This window comes from Coprinopsis cinerea (assembly GCF_000182895.1).
Source record: "Coprinopsis cinerea okayama7#130 chromosome 5 map unlocalized cont3.5, whole genome shotgun sequence".
In the NCBI taxonomy this organism is placed as follows: Eukaryota; Fungi; Basidiomycota; class Agaricomycetes; order Agaricales; family Psathyrellaceae; genus Coprinopsis; species Coprinopsis cinerea.
The window spans coordinates 266,673-283,447 of NW_003307540.1; the positions used below are offsets into that span (position 1 = coordinate 266,673).

The window sequence follows — 16,775 nt, forward strand, 5'->3', positions numbered from 1 at the left end:
GTTCATTTCGTTTCTGGTTTTCCTGTTTTCTTTCTCTCTCTTTCTTGCTTCTCTCGGCATTGTCTCCTCGTCTCTCAGTTCCTCATTCACGATACTCCACGTCGAACCTTGCATCACCAGATTGTCACATAACATTTCCTTTTCATTCTCTGCACTTTTTTCTCTCGCATTCGTCAACTCATGATATACCTCCGAAACAAGATACCTCATGTAAACATAGGACTTGGGATATGCCTTGTACAAAATCACTCGTACCCGTCGTCATTACATATGCTAATCTAACCGATCTACCATGATCTCTTTAGCTCCCGGATGAGATAAAATGCAAGCAAGGCGCAGCCAGTGTACCCATTGCAAATGAGATAGCAAGAAACACAATAACAACCCGGGTTACGAATACGTTGGGATCATGCGGTTAGGACGAAGGTGGGGCAGGAATGGCGGGCAATCCTCTGATCGTGTAGTTGAACGCTTTAGACCAGTGAACAGTCGAGTTGACCACCCAAGCGAATGGGTTTTCGCTGCAAAGCCGGTCCTTCGTCAGGGGTACCACGCGAGACCGAAGCTTCAAGTTGCTTAGTTTCGAAACGATTTCTTCGAATTGGGTCACTGCTTCCTTCATGGTGATCCTCTCCTCGGGCTTTTCCTTCATCATCGCGTCGACCAGAGGCCGGAGGAACTCGACTCCGTGAAAGCCACGCCGATCGGATTCGTCGACGTGCCCCTGAGGAAAAATAGCTCAGGAAAAGATACGCTTCCAAAGGCAAGAACTTACATCTAGGAAGTCCATCCGAATCATGTTGCCGATAACATAAACGTCTAGAGGGAATGGATCGCAAGGCTTCGTGAGATCTTTGAACTCGGGAGCCGTGTTGTCTGTTGCGGGTTTAGGATTCTCGGATGGAGGCATCTCATCCGGACTGTATTGGGTGGAAAAGCCGAAGTCGATGATGTAGTACTTTGGTCGCCGCTCGGTCCTCGTGTATTTGTGAGTGGCATCGTTGGCTGCTCTCAGATCGACTGCTGGTTTCCCCATATCCCAGCGCTTGTTAGGATTAAAGAAATGGAACCGTTCATATTCCAAGGCCGAGGGGTCCATCATTATGTTCTCAAACCTGACGTCGCTAAAGGGGTATTAGCAATGCCGCATGGCTAGCGAAGCAATCCAAAAGCACGTACCGATGAGCCACTCGGTGCTCGTGGAGGAATGCAAATCCCTTCTCAAAAGTCGTTACTAGATATCGGATGGTTATTCGAGAAGCTACGCACCTCCAAAATCTGGCGGATGTAGTCTACAGCTTCGCCGAGTGTCTCCAGTGGCGGATCGTCGTAGGCGCGTAAGATCGGGATCACGACGACCTCGATCTCGACCTCTCCCGGTGGATGCAAGACTGCCAATAGAGGGACGACGTGATTCTCTGATTTAGTAGACAGATCTTCCTCCGAGAAGTATTCCATGATGGAGATTTCATGAGGATGCTTCGTTTTGTTCACCTTCTTGAGCGCAACATGTCTGTTATCTGACAATTGCACGGCATCGTTGAGGTTCGGGTTCTATGCAGGTTCGTGTCCGAGCACAGTTAGCTTTCGAAGACAATATAACTGAAGTGATCACTTACTGGGAGAAAAAGCGAATCCTCTGTCCTCCCGGCGCGTAGATTCTTGTCTAGCTCCCAGGAAGGGACCCATTTGGGATTGTAACGCGGACGGAGCTGATAACCCTGCTCGAGGAACCAATCGTAGTGGTCTCTCCAGAAGAATTCAAACTGCTCGAGTCGGCCTGGATCTGCCATATTGACCGAGCTTAAAGCTGGTGACAATGGTTAGTCGACAACCTGAGCTGTTCAATCCAGAATCAGTGTGTCGTGCGCAAACCATGAGGTATTGTGTGTATCTGTGTGGATGTGTGGGCATGGAAGGACAATGATGCCGTACAGCCTCCCAGTCCAGTCGCCATCAGTAGTGGCAAGTGACTTGGTATTGAGGAGTTAGCATCGACGCCGTAGGGACTCACGACCTCTATTTGTACCTTTGCGACGACCACTCCTAAGGGCGCAACACCATCATGTAAGGGAAAATTCATTTCCATCGATCCGCCTAGTAAGCGACATCCCACCAAACCCCGAGCAGCACAAAGGCAAATGTTCGGTAGAATTTAATTTACTTAGCTTTGGCCCCTTGTATCCAAAATCTTTATGGGGCTTGAGGTGGGGTCGGTGGGTATTCTCCGAAAAGGTGTGCCGTGATAGCTGGAATTGGTAGAATGGGCCCACACTGGGGCTCGGCTCTTATCGCAGTTTGTCAATGTACTATACTGCAGCGCTGCACTCCGGCCGAGCCTCTGCGGGTTGGAAGTTTCATTGGTCCATATCTGGAACAAAAGGCCTGTAGAGTGGTAAAGAGAGGCCTATCCTGTCTGGCGTCCATGTCGTAACAGGCCGGGTAATAAGAAGTCATGTGTGATGTTTGTGGGCGCCGCACCAGATAGTTATGAGTGAAGAGAAGCGTAAATGAGCCCTTTTCCTTCCAAGAAGTTCCATCCGTCATCGTTATCGCTCACTATCATCTCTCTCCTATCCTGTCTCACAGCTACACAAACCATGTCGGAGGCCGCTCCCATACTACCTGCGATCTCTGTCGATATTCCACTGGCAAAGTTCAAGAAGATACGCAACTGGGATCCCAGGAAGGAGCCGATGCCGAAGCGAGAGCCCCCTGGTCTTAAGGAGAAATTGTTTGATTCCTACTTCACTGAATTTACCGCCTTTTACCTCCATGTCGCAAACCTCATGGAAATGGACCACAGGGCAACTGTTGCCCAAGGTGTCGTTTACGACACGGAGGATGAAGGCACCCTGAAAGTACTTTTCGACCGGTAAGTCCTGATATATGAATGGGTTCCTTCAATGCTCATTTTCTCCCTCTAGCATCGTATATCTGGAGGGAGAGTGGAGAGAATCAGTGAAGACCAAGGATAGACTTCACGCTCAGGGGTTTTCTCGTGAGATCTCGGAGACAGTGAAGGCCTATGACTCTCGTCGCCGGGTGCGTCAGCCGACTGTATGCTCCTAGAAATATGTCCTCACCTTTAGTCACTTGCAGGCAAGCAGCCGAAAGGCCTACAAACTCTTGCAAACTAAAGTCGCCCTCAGGTCGCCAGGTCGCGTACACGAGTTGATATGGTTCTCCGGCCCTTATGTTGACACGATTGATAACAGGATATAGGATACTTCTCAAGAAGAGACGACTGGAAGCGTCGCTTTTCTATGCATTCCACAGGATCCAAAAGTTCAACGCCGACTTCAACGAGGATGTTGTGGCGGACTTCGCAAGGTGGATGAGAAATGTCTCACGCCAGAAACCCGTATTCTGGCTCCGCGGCCATGACAGATGCGGCAAAACGGTGATCACCTATTACTTCGCCCAGAGGTGCAAAGACAATGCAGCCCTCGCCGCTAGCTACCGCTTTACCGACAACATCAACTTCGAGGAGTTTCAGACCGACTTCATCGCCAGTGTAGTCGGCGAGATGTCGAGTTACCTGGGAGATTCCTTCTCCGAGTCGCTTGCCAGGCTGACAGACAAACTCGACTTAGCGAACCCGGTCGTCGAACGCGAGTTCTTATCCCGGCCATTGAAAGACCAATTAAACGAGCTGGTCGTCCCTGCGTTCAACGCTCTTCCCGAGGACGAGAAACGGCCCCTCCTTGTGGTCTTAGACGGAATAGAGCGATGCGGTGATCCGGAGTGCTGGGCATTGGCGTCGTTGTTCGACTTCATCACGGAGGCGATGGCGAAACTTCCCATTTGCTTTTTTATCACCAGTTCGACAAGCTCACCAAAGGCAGGCAAGATTAACCGGTTCTTTACCGAGACTCCTATTGCTGCTCAAGTTGCAGGACGCGAAATTGCGTACGACCCAATGAAAACCCCGAAGAGAGCGACCTTTCCGAGTAATTTGTACACCGACGATTCCGATGACTCGGACCCTGAGTGGGAGTAGCACAAAGAACATTTAATTGTATACTGTGTTAGGCTTCACCTGTGTCCATCTATGTGCGTCGTCTTGGAAGAGAGCTTCACCTCCACTACGGTCTCCGGGTATTCCAAATGAGGAATACCTTAGTGATCGATGACTTGGCCAAGCTTGGCCAAGAGTCATGCCCCGCAAATATTTCCAACACTCGGCGCTCAGCACTACTCTCATGGTGTCCACTGACCTGGTTCTTTCCAAAAATATGCAATCAACCGCGGCTTCTCGGCCTACGTGCATAGCCATGCCTCTCCCTCTTTCTCATGGCGTCCACTGTTCTGGATCGGTATGTCGTCACTGAACGAATCAACTCCTTCGGCTGTCCTATTACCCTTCGCCCCCTTTCAAAGTGCCTTTCATTTCTTTGCACTGGTACTCTGCATAAGGCGCTTTCAATTATACATTACACCTCATTACCGTTGGCCCAACTCGTACTCTGCATGCGGCGCTTTCAATAATACATTACACTTGTACTCTGGACATCTACTCCGAGGGTGACGAATATTATTCTGCGATGACAACTCCGAACGTCCATCAATCAATGTCTTCCTGTCAGCCTCGACTACATAGACATTGAAAGGTGATAAGTGGACCGGCAAATGCCGCTAAAGCAAGGTCAACAGTCGCGGGACGCGGCCCTTTATACGTATTTACACTGAAATCTCAGGACACGACGGCTTGCACTTGTCTTTTGGCCGTGATGGGCGCCGATCTCTGAGTCTATAGAAGGTAATCCCGAAATCTTGGCGAGAGTGTGGGAGTTAATTGTGCCCCAGGGGAGTCGCTGATGCGAACACCAGCGACATCAGAAAAAAAAGTCGATTTCGGATCCTGCAAGAACAGGCCGGACCAACCCCAGCAGGTCGGCTCTGGAGTAGGCCACCTGCCCATCGCTGGCACAAGTTCGGGTTCCAGAGCAGTCTGTGGGCAGCCTGCCGAGGTTGGGCAGGATGTCCTATCGAGAGCAGGACTTGAGCAGCTACCAGCAACAGCGTACATATAGAATTGCAGCAACGTTAATACTACCTCATGGGAACGCAAGGATTCATCAAAAATAAATGCATTACCAGTACACTACTACCGCCTACGGCGTACAAAGTAGGAGTATCCAGATACCGACTCACCGCTCGAGGGGTTCTACACGAATCAAGCCCGCACATCCAAAGCCAATGATGGAGAGGAACAAAGTTCTCGTCTCAGACTGCTCCATAAGTTATAACGGCTCTGCCTCCCACTTTTGCTCGCGGTGACCCTCTCCCGAAGCTTCGGCGCCCCAAAACGCGCTGTCGTTGACAGACTGGAGAAGAATAAGCGTCCCGCCTTTGCTGGAACGTATTGAAATGTCGTCCTGTGTGGTCTAATCAGCGAAGAAGGTTGCGTTATACCCCAGAATGTAGATCCCACAGCTCGCAACGCACGCGACCTAGAACCCATCGTTCGAGCGCTGTCGAGCGCGCCGACGCGTGCGACTGTCGATGATTCAACCGAGGAGGGCAATACACGTCGCCATCGTCACTGGCGGCAGTGGCGGGATGGATATGTACAGTGAGGGGGATGATGGGGGAAGGGAAGAAAGGAGGAGATGGGGAACGACGCGTCGCGCTGGTTGTTTAAAGATGGGACGCGATCCGCTGATCGCCGATCGGACTTTGATTCGGAACAGGTTGCCGCCGTCCTTGGGCTTTTAACTTTTTAAGTTCTTCTGTCATGTCCGCGAATTATCTTTTGGTCAGAGGTATGTATTTGATTCTCAAGTAAGTCAATAGTTCCAAGAGAAAATCTTTGGTACGCTTTATGAAAGAGAACACTTGGGCAGGCCAAAGCTTGCACAGGGCAGGATGCCATCGCGAAAGCCAAGCCAGAGCCGACTAGAGCCGGATGCCGGCGATCAGGTCAGGCTCAGAGCAGGATGGGAGCTGGCTAGCGCTGCCTGCCCAATGCTGGCTCCACGACTGAGCTTCGCTCTCGCCAGCCTGCTTTGACATCCTCTGGAGCGGCTCAGGTCAGAGATACCTGACTTCACCAGGTCAGCTCACGGCATGCAGGAGTCTGCCCTAATTTGACCTGCCTGGCGACAGTCAGAGCCGGAAACGACTTTTTTTGTGACGCCGAACACCCTGCCGTTGTTCACCATCCTGCACCTCCTCCCTTTGATGTGTGATGATTTGATGCACAGAACAGACTATAATGCAACATCTGGGTCGGTGCCTCATTCTTGCATATTTGTGCTACATAAGTGACCGTAGCATTTTCGGTGCTTCGGAAACGTTCTCTGGGGTCGCAGAAGTGGTATCAGTCGAGACTCCTCAGACTTTGGGTCCAGCATCGCACTCTCAACTGGATATGAATAGGAAGGGCATACTCTCAGAAGCTGAGGAGATCGAAGAAGGCGTATCGACGAGGGACCCCTAAACTCTCAGCAAGAGTGCTCCAAGTACCACGAACAGTTGGTGGACAGAGCCAACTGCTTGCCGTATTTGGTGCCCTGTCGGGTGAGGACCAATTGCAAAGGTGAACGCAATGATTCTCTGGTTCCGATTCTGGCGGCTCTTCGATGCAGGTAGGAATAGTAGGAATCGAAGGCGCTTCTGGGTGGTCGAATCTGAGTTTTCTGTCCAAAACAACATCTTGTCGAATATACCATGATGGCATTAATACTAGTGCCACACTGTGTCAGGCACCAGAGCAGATTCGAACTTCAGCGCTCAGCTTCGAAAGTCGACGGGCAACGAACTGCAGCGCTGGCATTTGCTACTAGACTACGTGTTGGGTGAACAACTACTAGAAGTCACAGTTGTACCTGTTACATCCAAGCGCCCCTCACCAACACCTCACTGATTATTTGTTGTCACGATGACGTGCTGGAGGGAATTGGCGGAAGTCGTTTTACAATGTACCTGAACCGTCTGCACCAATGCATCGTCGATCTTGTGACAGTTTGAATGGGACCTTCTTTACGGATGCGCCCTTCAGGCCTCGGTATCACGCGAGACCTCAGGGTTGCCGAAGGAAGCGTGGCCACAATCGAGTCAAATGTCTCGAGGGCGTCTTTCATCGTTATCCTCTCCTCCGGGTCTTCCTTGGTCATTGCCTCCACCAGAGACCGCAAGAACTCGAAGTTGAGACGACCGGTTCGGTCTCGGTTGTACTCCCCAAATCCCTAGAGCATTTCCGTGTGAGAGGCTGAAATGGACAGCATTAGCCAATACTCACGTCCAAGAAATCCCTGCGTAACATGTTCCCGACATAGTAGACGTCGCTGGGGAATGGATTATAAAGTTTGGACTGGTCCTTTAGTTCGGGCAGTGAGTCGTCGCTTGTCTCAATTGCCCGATCGCGGGGAGGCATTTGTTCCTCGGTATATTGACTAGAATAGCCAAAGTCGATTATATAGTACTTCGGTCGACGCTCCGTTCTAGAGAACCTCCATGAAATGGGACTAGCTTTCCTTCTATCCTTAAATTCATGGGGAATTCCAGGGAGGCAGAAGTGGAATCGTTGGAACTGCATGGCTTCGGGATCCATCATTAGGTTTTCGACCTTGACGTCCCTAGGGCGTGCGTTGGTGGAACGTCAGCGAATCAATAAAGCTGAGGACATACCTGTGGGCCACTCTGTGCTCATGAAGAAAAGTGAATCCCTACAATCCCGTGTCAACAAGGATCACAGTCAGTAGCGGAATTCATCATCATCATCTCACCTCGAGAAGTTGCTGGATGAAGTCGATGGCTTCACCGATCGTCTCGAACTCCGGGTTATCGTATTGTCGAAGGACTGGTAAGACCACGATGTCGTGGTCAGGATCTCCCGGCGGGTGTAAAATCTCTATCAGCGGGACGCAGTGATTTTCTGGCTGCGAAGACAATGGCTCCTTGGAGAAATAATCCAAGATGCTAACCTCCTCCGGGTCTTCTGACCTAGAGACTCTCTTCAGAACGACGTGTCTATCTTGGGAAATTTGGATGGCGTCGTTGATGTTACTGTGCTACTTCAGCTCAGAAAGTTAACTTCGCTGCAGTCTGTGACTCTCACTTACAATAAACACGAGGGAGTCCTCCGATATTCCTTGGACTTCCGGGTCCTTGTCCCATGAAGGCACCCATTCTGGACTATATCGAGGACGTAGCCTGTATCCCCTCTCCAAGAGCCAGTTGTAGTGATCTCTCCAGTAAAGTTCGCCGTCGTGAAGAAGGTCCCGGAAATCGGTGGGCACAGATTCGGGGGGAGGTGAAGATGATGTGTCGTTAGCTACATCGTCCAAGAGTAAGTCGATTAATTCCTGAAGGGATTCCTCCGAATCAGACCGTGCTGGGGAGGCTGGAGAAGACGAGCTAGGTTCAACAGGCATGCGAGATGGCACAGAGCGTGAATGATGGTTCGCGACTCGCGCCAAACGGCCGTTATTGTGTGGTCTTATATGCCACTGTGGGCGCCCTCTAGATTCTCGTGAAGCCGAACATGACGTCGCCGGAGGTTCTCACACCCGTAATGTCCGGGAAGGAAATCGGATAGGCTTTGAATTATCTTGGAGGAGCCAGGAGGAAGCAAGACTCGTAACATGTGCATAGTGACGGGCCCTGCCGCGGGATGCATGTGGATCTGTTTCTTGTATTTTCCGTACCCAGCACTGAGCAGCCACACAAGTTGAAGTGCTCGAGCATTCCTTCCAGGTGTCACTCAACTATTTCGTAACCAAGATACCGTTATGGGAACAATGGCGGGAGGGTTCTCCAGAATTGATGTGTTGGCCTCCCGTTTATCTCCTCGTGTAATACACTCGTCCTCCCACCGATCATCATCCATTCATCCCCATTCCTTCTCATCTACTGCCATGCCCAAAGCGACATCCGATGGCGTCGATTTCCCCACCCTTCCTACTATAATCCAAGGTTATATTCCGGAGGAACACCATGCAGACTTGCCCAGCGGCTTCATGCAAACCTGGTGGGACCCTTACTACAAAAAGTATGCGGCATACTGGCTCTACCGTGCGGATGTAGTTGGAGCACGAACCGTGGCACTAAAGACGAACACTGGAAGGGACTCACAGAGGTCACATCCTTTCCAATCTCCTCGTCATGTAGATATCAGGGCCATAGAGAAATTCCTTACGAAGTACGTTACCTTCCCTCTGAAGCGGTATCTCGACTTGGATCCAGGGCAGCTCTAATAAAAACAGGATAGCAGACATCGCCGAGAAGTACATCCTCGATATCCAGCGCGGTGACAAGCGCGCCGCCCAATCTCGGGCTGAAACGATTGGGACTGAAGTCAGGCAGTTAGAAGTTTTTGAGCGAGTATGTAACTACCAAGAGTCGAGGCCCTGGGATACTAATGTCGTTCGCACAAACAGCAGAGCAACCGGCGCTCACGGGCGCGAGCAATAGAGTTATCGTTCGTCACGAACGACGAGAGTGGGTTGCTTCCTTTACCACTCTGAATTGCAGTACGGAGGGATTCATGATCTCGTTTTCAGCGTACCAATCTATTGTCAAAAGGAGAAGAGTAGAGGCCAGTCTTGTCCACGCTGTCACAACTATCCACGACTGGAACATTGGCTTTCGACAGCGAATCATTCTCGACTTTGCGCGGTGGCTCGAAGAAGACGGCCAAAAACGCATCCTTTGGGTATACGGAGAGCCTGGCTGTGGGAAGTCTGTCATCACATATTGGTTTGCCGACCATTGTTCCCAGCTGAAGTCGTTGGCAGCCAGCTACAAGTTCACTGCTTCCTGCACCCAGCGCATCGTTCAAGACACATTCCTAGCCAACCTGGTAACGGACTTCGAGACATATATTGGAAGTTCGTTCACAAATGCATTGGCCGACGTCGTGGGCGACTTCCGACCACAGGACCGAGAGGACTTCTTCCAGAGGCCCCCCAAAACACAGCTTCTTGACCTAATCGTTCCAACCTTCAACAAGCTTCCAGAACGAGATAAAAAGCCCCTGCTCGTAGTGCTGGATGGAATCGACAAATGCGATGAATGGGCCGCCAAGGACGTCTTCCATCTCATCAAAGTCGCGATCGAGCATCTCCCCATCTGCTTTTTCATCTCCTGTCATCAAAATGACACGATCGACTACTTTCTTCGAAGGATACTCGCAGACCACGTCGAGAGGTGCGATGTCCCATTCAAGCCCAACCCTGACTCGAAGAAAAATAAAACTCCCACTGCCGCCAATTTTACGATCCCGGAGCACTTCGACGCGGAGGACATGAGCCCACCGATGACTCCCCTACCAGACCTTTATCCCGCTAGCGACGATGAGGTAGACGATGACATGACATAACGATCCAATTCCCTACCCATGTATTTGTATAGGTCATATTGTACCCCTAATATAGAATAATGCCAATAGTACAAACTCACACCGGGCCTCTTGCTTAGGGCACCGTGGCACGGCTTGAGCCTTTCGGTACCAATGGTGGACCGTGAATCTGATGATGCGGGAAACGGACGGAAATGCGCACGCGGCCCGGATGGCGGATGAAGAGCACCGCGACGAGCGTCTATCCTTGAATCAGATAAGCGCCGAGCCATCAATTGGGCCTGGCTTGGCCGATCGGAAGCAAATCCACATGCGGAAGATTCCCCCTATCTAAGGCACTTTACTCTACACCTGCCTACATTACGAGGAAGAGAAGGGAGAAGCGAAGCCACCGTTCGCCTAACCTCTTTCAACTCGGGCATATAAAGTCCATCATGATGAAGCTGAAACTCCACCCTGACCGATTCCAGGGCCGGAAACGCCTTTCCATCCGACAACATTCTATCCAACTCTTCCCACCCCATGTCCGATTGTATGAGCGGCCCAATAGGGTCGATCATCCCAACGTCTAGTTCGATGATCACAGTCTGAAGAGCGTTCCAGCGCTCGACCGACGAGAACATCTTGTGCAGCATCTTGAGGCTTCGCCATACGCCCGGGACAGTCGATCTGGAGTATGCGAAGCGAAACGCTCGAAGGTCGGTTGCTCCTGTCAGATCAAGTTTGGCGGAATCGATGATAGGCGCCCGTAAACTCTCTAAACGAAGGCGTTAGATAGGAGCTGAGGATGAATCTGTTGTCGAACAACCTCACCTTGCGAGTTGAACGACAAGTCCAAATCCCGAAGCCTCCCCGACCTCGAACACATCCTAATCACCTCCTCTATAGCCAGGAATCCATGTGGCGAGCCACCAGTGACCTCGACCGACAACTTGTGGACGTGCCCAAATAGCCGCCGATGCGGTGACCTCAAAAGAGGTGCGATCTGCAGCTGGCTATTTGAAAGGAACGACAGTTTCAAATTCTTGCTGTTGCCCCAATCGAGATGCTCCTCGTCGTCTTTGATGTCTTCAAGCCTAAATGACGTGTTTTGGATCGTGATGTCGTTCAAAGAAGGATGAAAGGGGATGTTGGGAGGGAGCGACGTGCATCGGAAGAACTTGAGCTGGCGAACAGTCGGTTGGGTACAAAGGTCGATGATGGCGTCCAAGCTAGCTTCAGGGACAGCTGAATTGCTCGATCCCGTAAAATCCACACCCGAGATCACCACACTCCTGACGTTCGTCAAGAGCTGCAGGAACTCGGGGAAGACTGCAGCGTGCGTCAAAGGCGAATGATGCCACGAAAGTATCCTGATCGTCACAGCCTTGACGAGGTACCGAAAGTCCTTGTTCCCAGACAGAATGTCATACAAAGTTTGTAGTCGAGAGACATTCTGCAAAGTGACGGTGTGTAGGATGAAAGGACGAAAGTGAAAGGCGAGAGTTTTGCAGGTTAGCCGACAGGCCTTTAAGGTTTTCGTTCCCGTGTGTCCTTGGTAGCCATCGGAGCCATCGACGACGTTAGTCCCGATCTCTGTGAGGAGTTCTGCGGGCAGGTCGAGCAGGCCTGTCGGCCTGGACATGATGGTCAAAGGACAAGAACGAAAAACGAGATTCGGCTGCCTCGTGGGGCCAAGAACTAATTAGTCGGGGTTTGAAAACAAATGATCACCGGCGGAACGAGGCGGCACCGCGCCGCCGCCGCAATTTCGCTGTTCGATCCTCGCTTGCGCCGCATTTTTTCTGTTTTCTGCGCCAGGGACTGACGAGTCTGGAGTCCGAGCAGTGGTTCTGAAACGAAAGTGCGTCGTAATGGCACATTTTTGACTGGGGCCCTGTGTCCAAGAAGTAAATCATCAATTGCATGCCCACTAGTTGCGAATATTATAGTGTTACACTGAGGGTTACATGTTTGATAGTGATGTTGTACAATGCGGAATGGAATGGCGGTCGTTAGATCATGAACGAGATTGAGCAGGCATATGTTGAGACAACGTTGGGTCATAAACATTCATATCTGATTCGTAAAGTCAGGAGACGCCCTCGATCAGTAAAGATGACGCTTTGAAGAAAACATACTCTGGGCGTTGATGTTGCCGTTGTGCTGCATGGTTTGTTGGTTGGCTGTAGGTCGCATTGAGCATCAGGCTGCAAAGACGGAGAATGTGGTCGTACCTTGATGAATGGTATCGTCTCGGAGCTCCTCGGTCGTCGTGCCCCCACTATTCGATGCGGAAGGCTGGCTGTAATCGATAACGGTCTGCACAGGTGGCAGCTCGTGATTTCCTGCCTTGCCGGACGGTCGACCCTCAACTCGTCTAACGAACTCACCCCAGCACGCACGATCATCCGTACCAAGCGCCTCAAACTGCTGCTTCAACCCAACATCCGCCTTCTTCCAGATGGCGCGATGCCGACACACCGTGCTTTTCACATACCGACTCCCGAATACCCGCTCAAATGCGACCTTCTGGGTCATATTTGCTCCGGCTGGCGATTGAGCGATCAAAGCGTCCATCGCATTGAAGCCTACAGTGAGCTCGTACACGGTGTAATCGTTGGGCCACCGTTTGAGAGGCGGGTGGGGGTGATATGGGATCGGTGGAGTCGCGGACTTGGGGTCGGTGAGGTAGGATGGAAGTGCTGATGTCTGCGCAGGTGTGGGTGCATGATAGTACTGTTGTTGTTGCTGCTGCTGTTGCTGCTGGGGGCGGTACATGGTATAGTCAGTCTCATTGGATGTTTGTGTCGTGATAGAATCCCCAGTGGTCGGTGGAGTAGGGAGACTTGCCGGAGCCTGCTGTTGCTGTTGTTGCTGCTGCTGTTGCTGGGAATTGTTCTGTGCGGAGGAAGACGTATCGAGTTGATTGCTATAGTATCCGTTATGGATATGGACCTTGGAAGGATGGGACGATTGGAGCGTGTCTGTAGCATACCGCTTCTGGCCCGTGTTTGCTTCATGCGAGGGCGATGCCCGATTGGCCTGCGAGTTGATGTTATCGAGCTGATTATAGTGATTCTGTAATTGGATCTCCTCTCTGAGACCAAGGCAATCCTCTTCTCGAAGTCCCTCCAGAAGAGACTTTCGAGTTCGATAAAGAAGGCGCTGCTGAGTCTCGACCATCCGAACAGTCATAATGGTGTGTTGCTCCCATTGCGAGGAAGAAGCGTTGTACGCATCCATGTAGGACGAACTGTCCAAGCCCAGATCCGACACGACAGGGCCTAGTCGCGAAAGTTGGAAATAAGGGAATGAGGATACGGATTGTTGGATTCGAAGCGGCTCAGTGTTGGCCTGCGCAAATCATGAACGTCGATCCTCCTTGGCTGTCAGAGATAGACGTACCTTGTACCAGAAGATGATCGTTACAGTCTTTTTGTATTCCTCCGCGAACTGTTCCCTTTCCTTTCCAATCATCAGCCAATCACCCCAGGTAATAATTAGCTTAAAATACTCACCTGGTCTGCAGAATTAGAAGGGTGCTGAGCGCTCCTGGCATTAGAGCCCCCCGTCGACTGCCTCGTCGCGTTATTTAAAGAGTTCACATAGTGGTTCTCCATATGTATGGACGCCCGCCGTTCAAGATTCGTATTCGCGTCCATCGTAATGCCCATCGACTCTCACAAGTCTGTTGTGAACGGCCGTCGAAAGGGATTTGGCCTTGGATTGTCGATGATCGGCGTTAGGTACGGTCATCGTCGTTGTTTGAGCTGTGCACTTACCGCTTCTTGTCGCGAATCCCGGTCTCCGATATACGAAGACGATGGGGGAGGAGCGGGACTGGCAAGTCCATCGATACCGCTGGTCGACGGCGACCACGAGGCTCGCGTAAACATTTCAAAACAAAGTGGTGGACCTCGGACCGTGGACTGATCATCAAAGTCTTCGGTAGCAGTCCGCGTCGACCAACGGGCCAGGGCCTGGCAGGGGACATGGAGGAAAGGACTTGCGACTCATGAATCGACAAAACGTCCTCGAACCCGTCGCGACATCCGAATCTACTCGGACTGCCCCACCGCCCTCCGTTTGTCAACCCCATACGACTCGACACCCCTATTTCCTACTTTGCGCGGCATTCAGAGCTGAGCTCACCCAAAGAACCATGCAGCTGGAGGCAGGGTTGCGAAGGACGGACAATGATTTGATGCTCTACGGCATGTCGAGCCCATTTCACAGTCATGGGACATGAAAATTCAGGGACAACGGGGCTGTGAAGTAGCCCTTGTCAGTGATTCAAGCGTGCATTCAGAGGTTTCTGTGTTGATGAGAAGCGGCGAATATCAGGCAACAGGGTCTGGTGACCCCAGAGATAAGACGACCCAGCTCTTCCCTGTCATGAACTCCACATACATCGACCCCACGATGTCCAACACCATCTGCACTGTCACCGCGACAGCCTGGGGAAAGTGACGAAAACCTTGCAGACCGCCGACAGGTTTCCACTCCACGTCCAACAAAGTACATAAGACCGTACATCTCAGGGAGAGAGTTGTAGCCTGTCAGCGGGAATATCCCACAGGAACCTGCTAACATATTCTTAGTACGAGAATCGCCTCCCCATTCCCCAGCCATCTCCCACCCTTAACGTTTTCCTACCCACATTAGCACTCAAGCGATGACCATCATCACCTTCTTTGCCGTCCTCCTCGTCTCGAGTGTCGCTCAAGCTGCACTTGAAGGCCCTTGCTTCATTCCTGGAGTCGGTTCCGGTGCCTGCCTCTACACGCAGACCTGCCTTGATGGTGGAGGAGGGTCGTTCCCCGGGTTCTGCCCCGACGATCCGGTAGACGTTCGATGCTGTTTCAAGAGGTGCCCTACAAGCACTGGAGTGGGACGGTGCCTCCCGACTAGTGTCTGTTTTACCAACCTCTCAGGTATGATATCGATCTTGGCAGGATTTATCAAGGGTGCTCAGCATCTGATTTATGTAGGCTTTTGTCCTGGCTCTGCCGCGGTAAAGTGCTGCGTGGCGTAGAGTAGGTGCATAGGCGACGGAACATGAGGGAAGATTCTGTGCCAGCCATATGTAGGCCTCCATTGGCCACAGATTAAAGAGACTCTGTGCGAAGCTCAATTAGCGTCAATGGACCTTGAAAGCTTCAAGTTCACTAACGACACCCTGTCATACTGCAAAGATTAATGAATGTGATGTCCAGAAGAAGTGATCCATTTGAATTGGGGCAAGATGGCTACCCGTAGAAAGAATCGCTGCATACCTCATCAAATCCGTCCTGATAGCCACGCCCATTCTTTCTCTGTCTGAGAAAACTATTTACGGGTCAGATCAACACGGTCTTGGATATCCTGTAACCTTCTGTGGCTGGGGCCCGAGACGAGATTGACAACAACTTGAACAAGCGCCGATCCTGATACAAATGTGATCCGAGAACTTGCCGCGTGGAGAGTGTTGCTCCAAAAGATATGATATTCCATCGACGTACCATACATCCATGACCGGGAAGAAATACGAGGGCTGTCGAGAAGGAAGTGGAGAAGATGTTTCCATCACTAGGAACACAAACGTCAACATACCAAATGTATATAAATCCTTCTACTCGAGCCCAGTAGATACCAAGGATTCCGCAGAAGGTCCACCCTCGACTTACCGCTATCAGCAACTCAAGCAATGAGCCCCCTCACCACTCTCCTCGTTTTCATGACAAGCGCTGGTGTCACTTACGCGGCGATCGATGATGTATGCACCATCCCCGGCGTTGGAGTCGGGGCCTGTCTCCCAACTGCCGCGTGCCTTAACGGCGGGGGAGGGTCCTTCCCTGGACATTGCCCCAACGACCCTGCAGACGTCAGGTGCTGCTACAAGCGGTGTCCCGACGCTTACGGAGATGGATGGTGCCAACCAGTCCGTTCGTGCGTGGGGAGGACGCTCTCAGGTAGGACTCCTAGGGTACTAGTGTAGTAGAGAGTTGAATGAGCTCATTATTTTTCGCTTAGGATGGTGTCCCGGCTCAGCTAATGTCAAGTGCTGCATACGATGAAGCTTTTGACGAGCATAATTGAACAGTGGAAGCCCCAAACCGGAATGTATTACATGTTACCGAATAATTCAGATGTTATGAAGAGACTTGAGTGGTGCTCATCAGTCAATGTCGATTCGTCTATGTAGAAAGAGGGCTTCGAGAGTAAGAGTCACGTCGAGAGATTCGCTGGACGGGCGCTCCGATGGCGTCTCTCCGCGCCTGGACCGTTATCCACGACAGTTACTGTCCCTTCCTCCACCTTAATTGCGAAGTGGGTCGTTCGGCGACTAGTCGAGCGAACCGCATATCAGCGGTCGTAGGAGGCATTGCTGACTTCTGTGCCCTTGAGGTATAAGGCTGCCTCCTCCCGCTAGTGGTACTTATAAGTATGATCATGAGTTAACGGAACTACCGCTATCCCCGGATGATCTTTACCACTGCCTGAGTAC

The 16,775-nt window shown here is 51.4% G+C and overlaps 8 protein-coding genes across 8 annotated transcripts; 4 read left to right on the forward strand and 4 right to left on the reverse strand.

Moving 5' to 3' along the window:
- Positions 1-415: 415 nt before the first annotated feature.
- CC1G_06676 (other/AgaK1 protein kinase) lies at positions 416-1,824 on the reverse strand (the record flags this gene model as incomplete). Its single annotated transcript, XM_001839411.2, has 5 exons — positions 1,620-1,824; positions 1,270-1,554; positions 1,180-1,217; positions 776-1,124; positions 416-724 (listed from the first exon to the last, which is right to left on the reverse strand). Exons 1-5 carry the CDS (start codon positions 1,791-1,793, stop codon positions 416-418), a joined length of 1,155 nt encoding a protein of 384 aa, XP_001839463.1. The 5' UTR covers positions 1,794-1,824.
- Positions 1,825-2,600: 776 nt separating this feature from the next.
- CC1G_06675 (hypothetical protein) lies at positions 2,601-4,003 on the forward strand (the record flags this gene model as incomplete). The annotated part of the gene is made up of 4 exons (XM_001839410.2): positions 2,601-2,875; positions 2,928-3,045; positions 3,103-3,160; positions 3,219-4,003. 4 exons carry the CDS (start codon positions 2,601-2,603, stop codon positions 4,001-4,003), a joined length of 1,236 nt encoding a protein of 411 aa, XP_001839462.2.
- Positions 4,004-6,881: 2,878 nt separating this feature from the next.
- On the reverse strand, positions 6,882-8,405 carry CC1G_06674 (other/AgaK1 protein kinase; the record flags this gene model as incomplete). Its single annotated transcript, XM_001839409.2, has 5 exons — positions 8,070-8,405; positions 7,734-8,018; positions 7,636-7,673; positions 7,247-7,583; positions 6,882-7,193 (listed from the first exon to the last, which is right to left on the reverse strand). Exons 1-5 carry the CDS (start codon positions 8,379-8,381, stop codon positions 6,882-6,884), a joined length of 1,284 nt encoding a protein of 427 aa, XP_001839461.1. The 5' UTR covers positions 8,382-8,405.
- A 459-nt stretch (positions 8,406-8,864) lies between these two features.
- Positions 8,865-10,473, forward strand: CC1G_06673 (hypothetical protein; the record flags this gene model as incomplete). Its single annotated transcript, XM_001839408.2, has 5 exons — positions 8,865-9,148; positions 9,213-9,330; positions 9,387-9,447; positions 9,510-10,306; positions 10,426-10,473. The coding sequence occupies 5 exons, from the start codon at positions 8,865-8,867 to the stop codon at positions 10,471-10,473; spliced, it is 1,308 nt and encodes a 435-aa protein (XP_001839460.2).
- Positions 10,474-10,646: 173 nt separating this feature from the next.
- On the reverse strand, positions 10,647-11,930 carry CC1G_06672 (hypothetical protein; the record flags this gene model as incomplete). The annotated part of the gene is made up of 3 exons (XM_001839407.2): positions 10,647-10,661; positions 10,711-11,063; positions 11,120-11,930. The coding sequence occupies 3 exons, from the start codon at positions 11,928-11,930 to the stop codon at positions 10,647-10,649; spliced, it is 1,179 nt and encodes a 392-aa protein (XP_001839459.2).
- Positions 11,931-12,490: 560 nt separating this feature from the next.
- Positions 12,491-14,092, reverse strand: CC1G_06671 (hypothetical protein; the record flags this gene model as incomplete). Its single annotated transcript, XM_001839406.2, has 4 exons — positions 14,071-14,092; positions 13,807-14,008; positions 13,694-13,753; positions 12,491-13,642 (listed from the first exon to the last, which is right to left on the reverse strand). Exons 2-4 carry the CDS (start codon positions 13,948-13,950, stop codon positions 12,491-12,493), a joined length of 1,356 nt encoding a protein of 451 aa, XP_001839458.2. The 5' UTR covers positions 13,951-14,008; positions 14,071-14,092.
- A 519-nt stretch (positions 14,093-14,611) lies between these two features.
- On the forward strand, positions 14,612-15,513 carry CC1G_06670 (hypothetical protein; the record flags this gene model as incomplete). The annotated part of the gene is made up of 4 exons (XM_001839405.2): positions 14,612-14,754; positions 14,954-15,222; positions 15,280-15,302; positions 15,505-15,513. 4 exons carry the CDS (start codon positions 14,612-14,614, stop codon positions 15,511-15,513), a joined length of 444 nt encoding a protein of 147 aa, XP_001839457.2.
- A 528-nt stretch (positions 15,514-16,041) lies between these two features.
- CC1G_06669 (hypothetical protein) lies at positions 16,042-16,366 on the forward strand (the record flags this gene model as incomplete). The annotated part of the gene is made up of 2 exons (XM_001839404.2): positions 16,042-16,239; positions 16,301-16,366. The coding sequence occupies 2 exons, from the start codon at positions 16,042-16,044 to the stop codon at positions 16,364-16,366; spliced, it is 264 nt and encodes an 87-aa protein (XP_001839456.2).
- Positions 16,367-16,775: the final 409 nt, after the last annotated feature.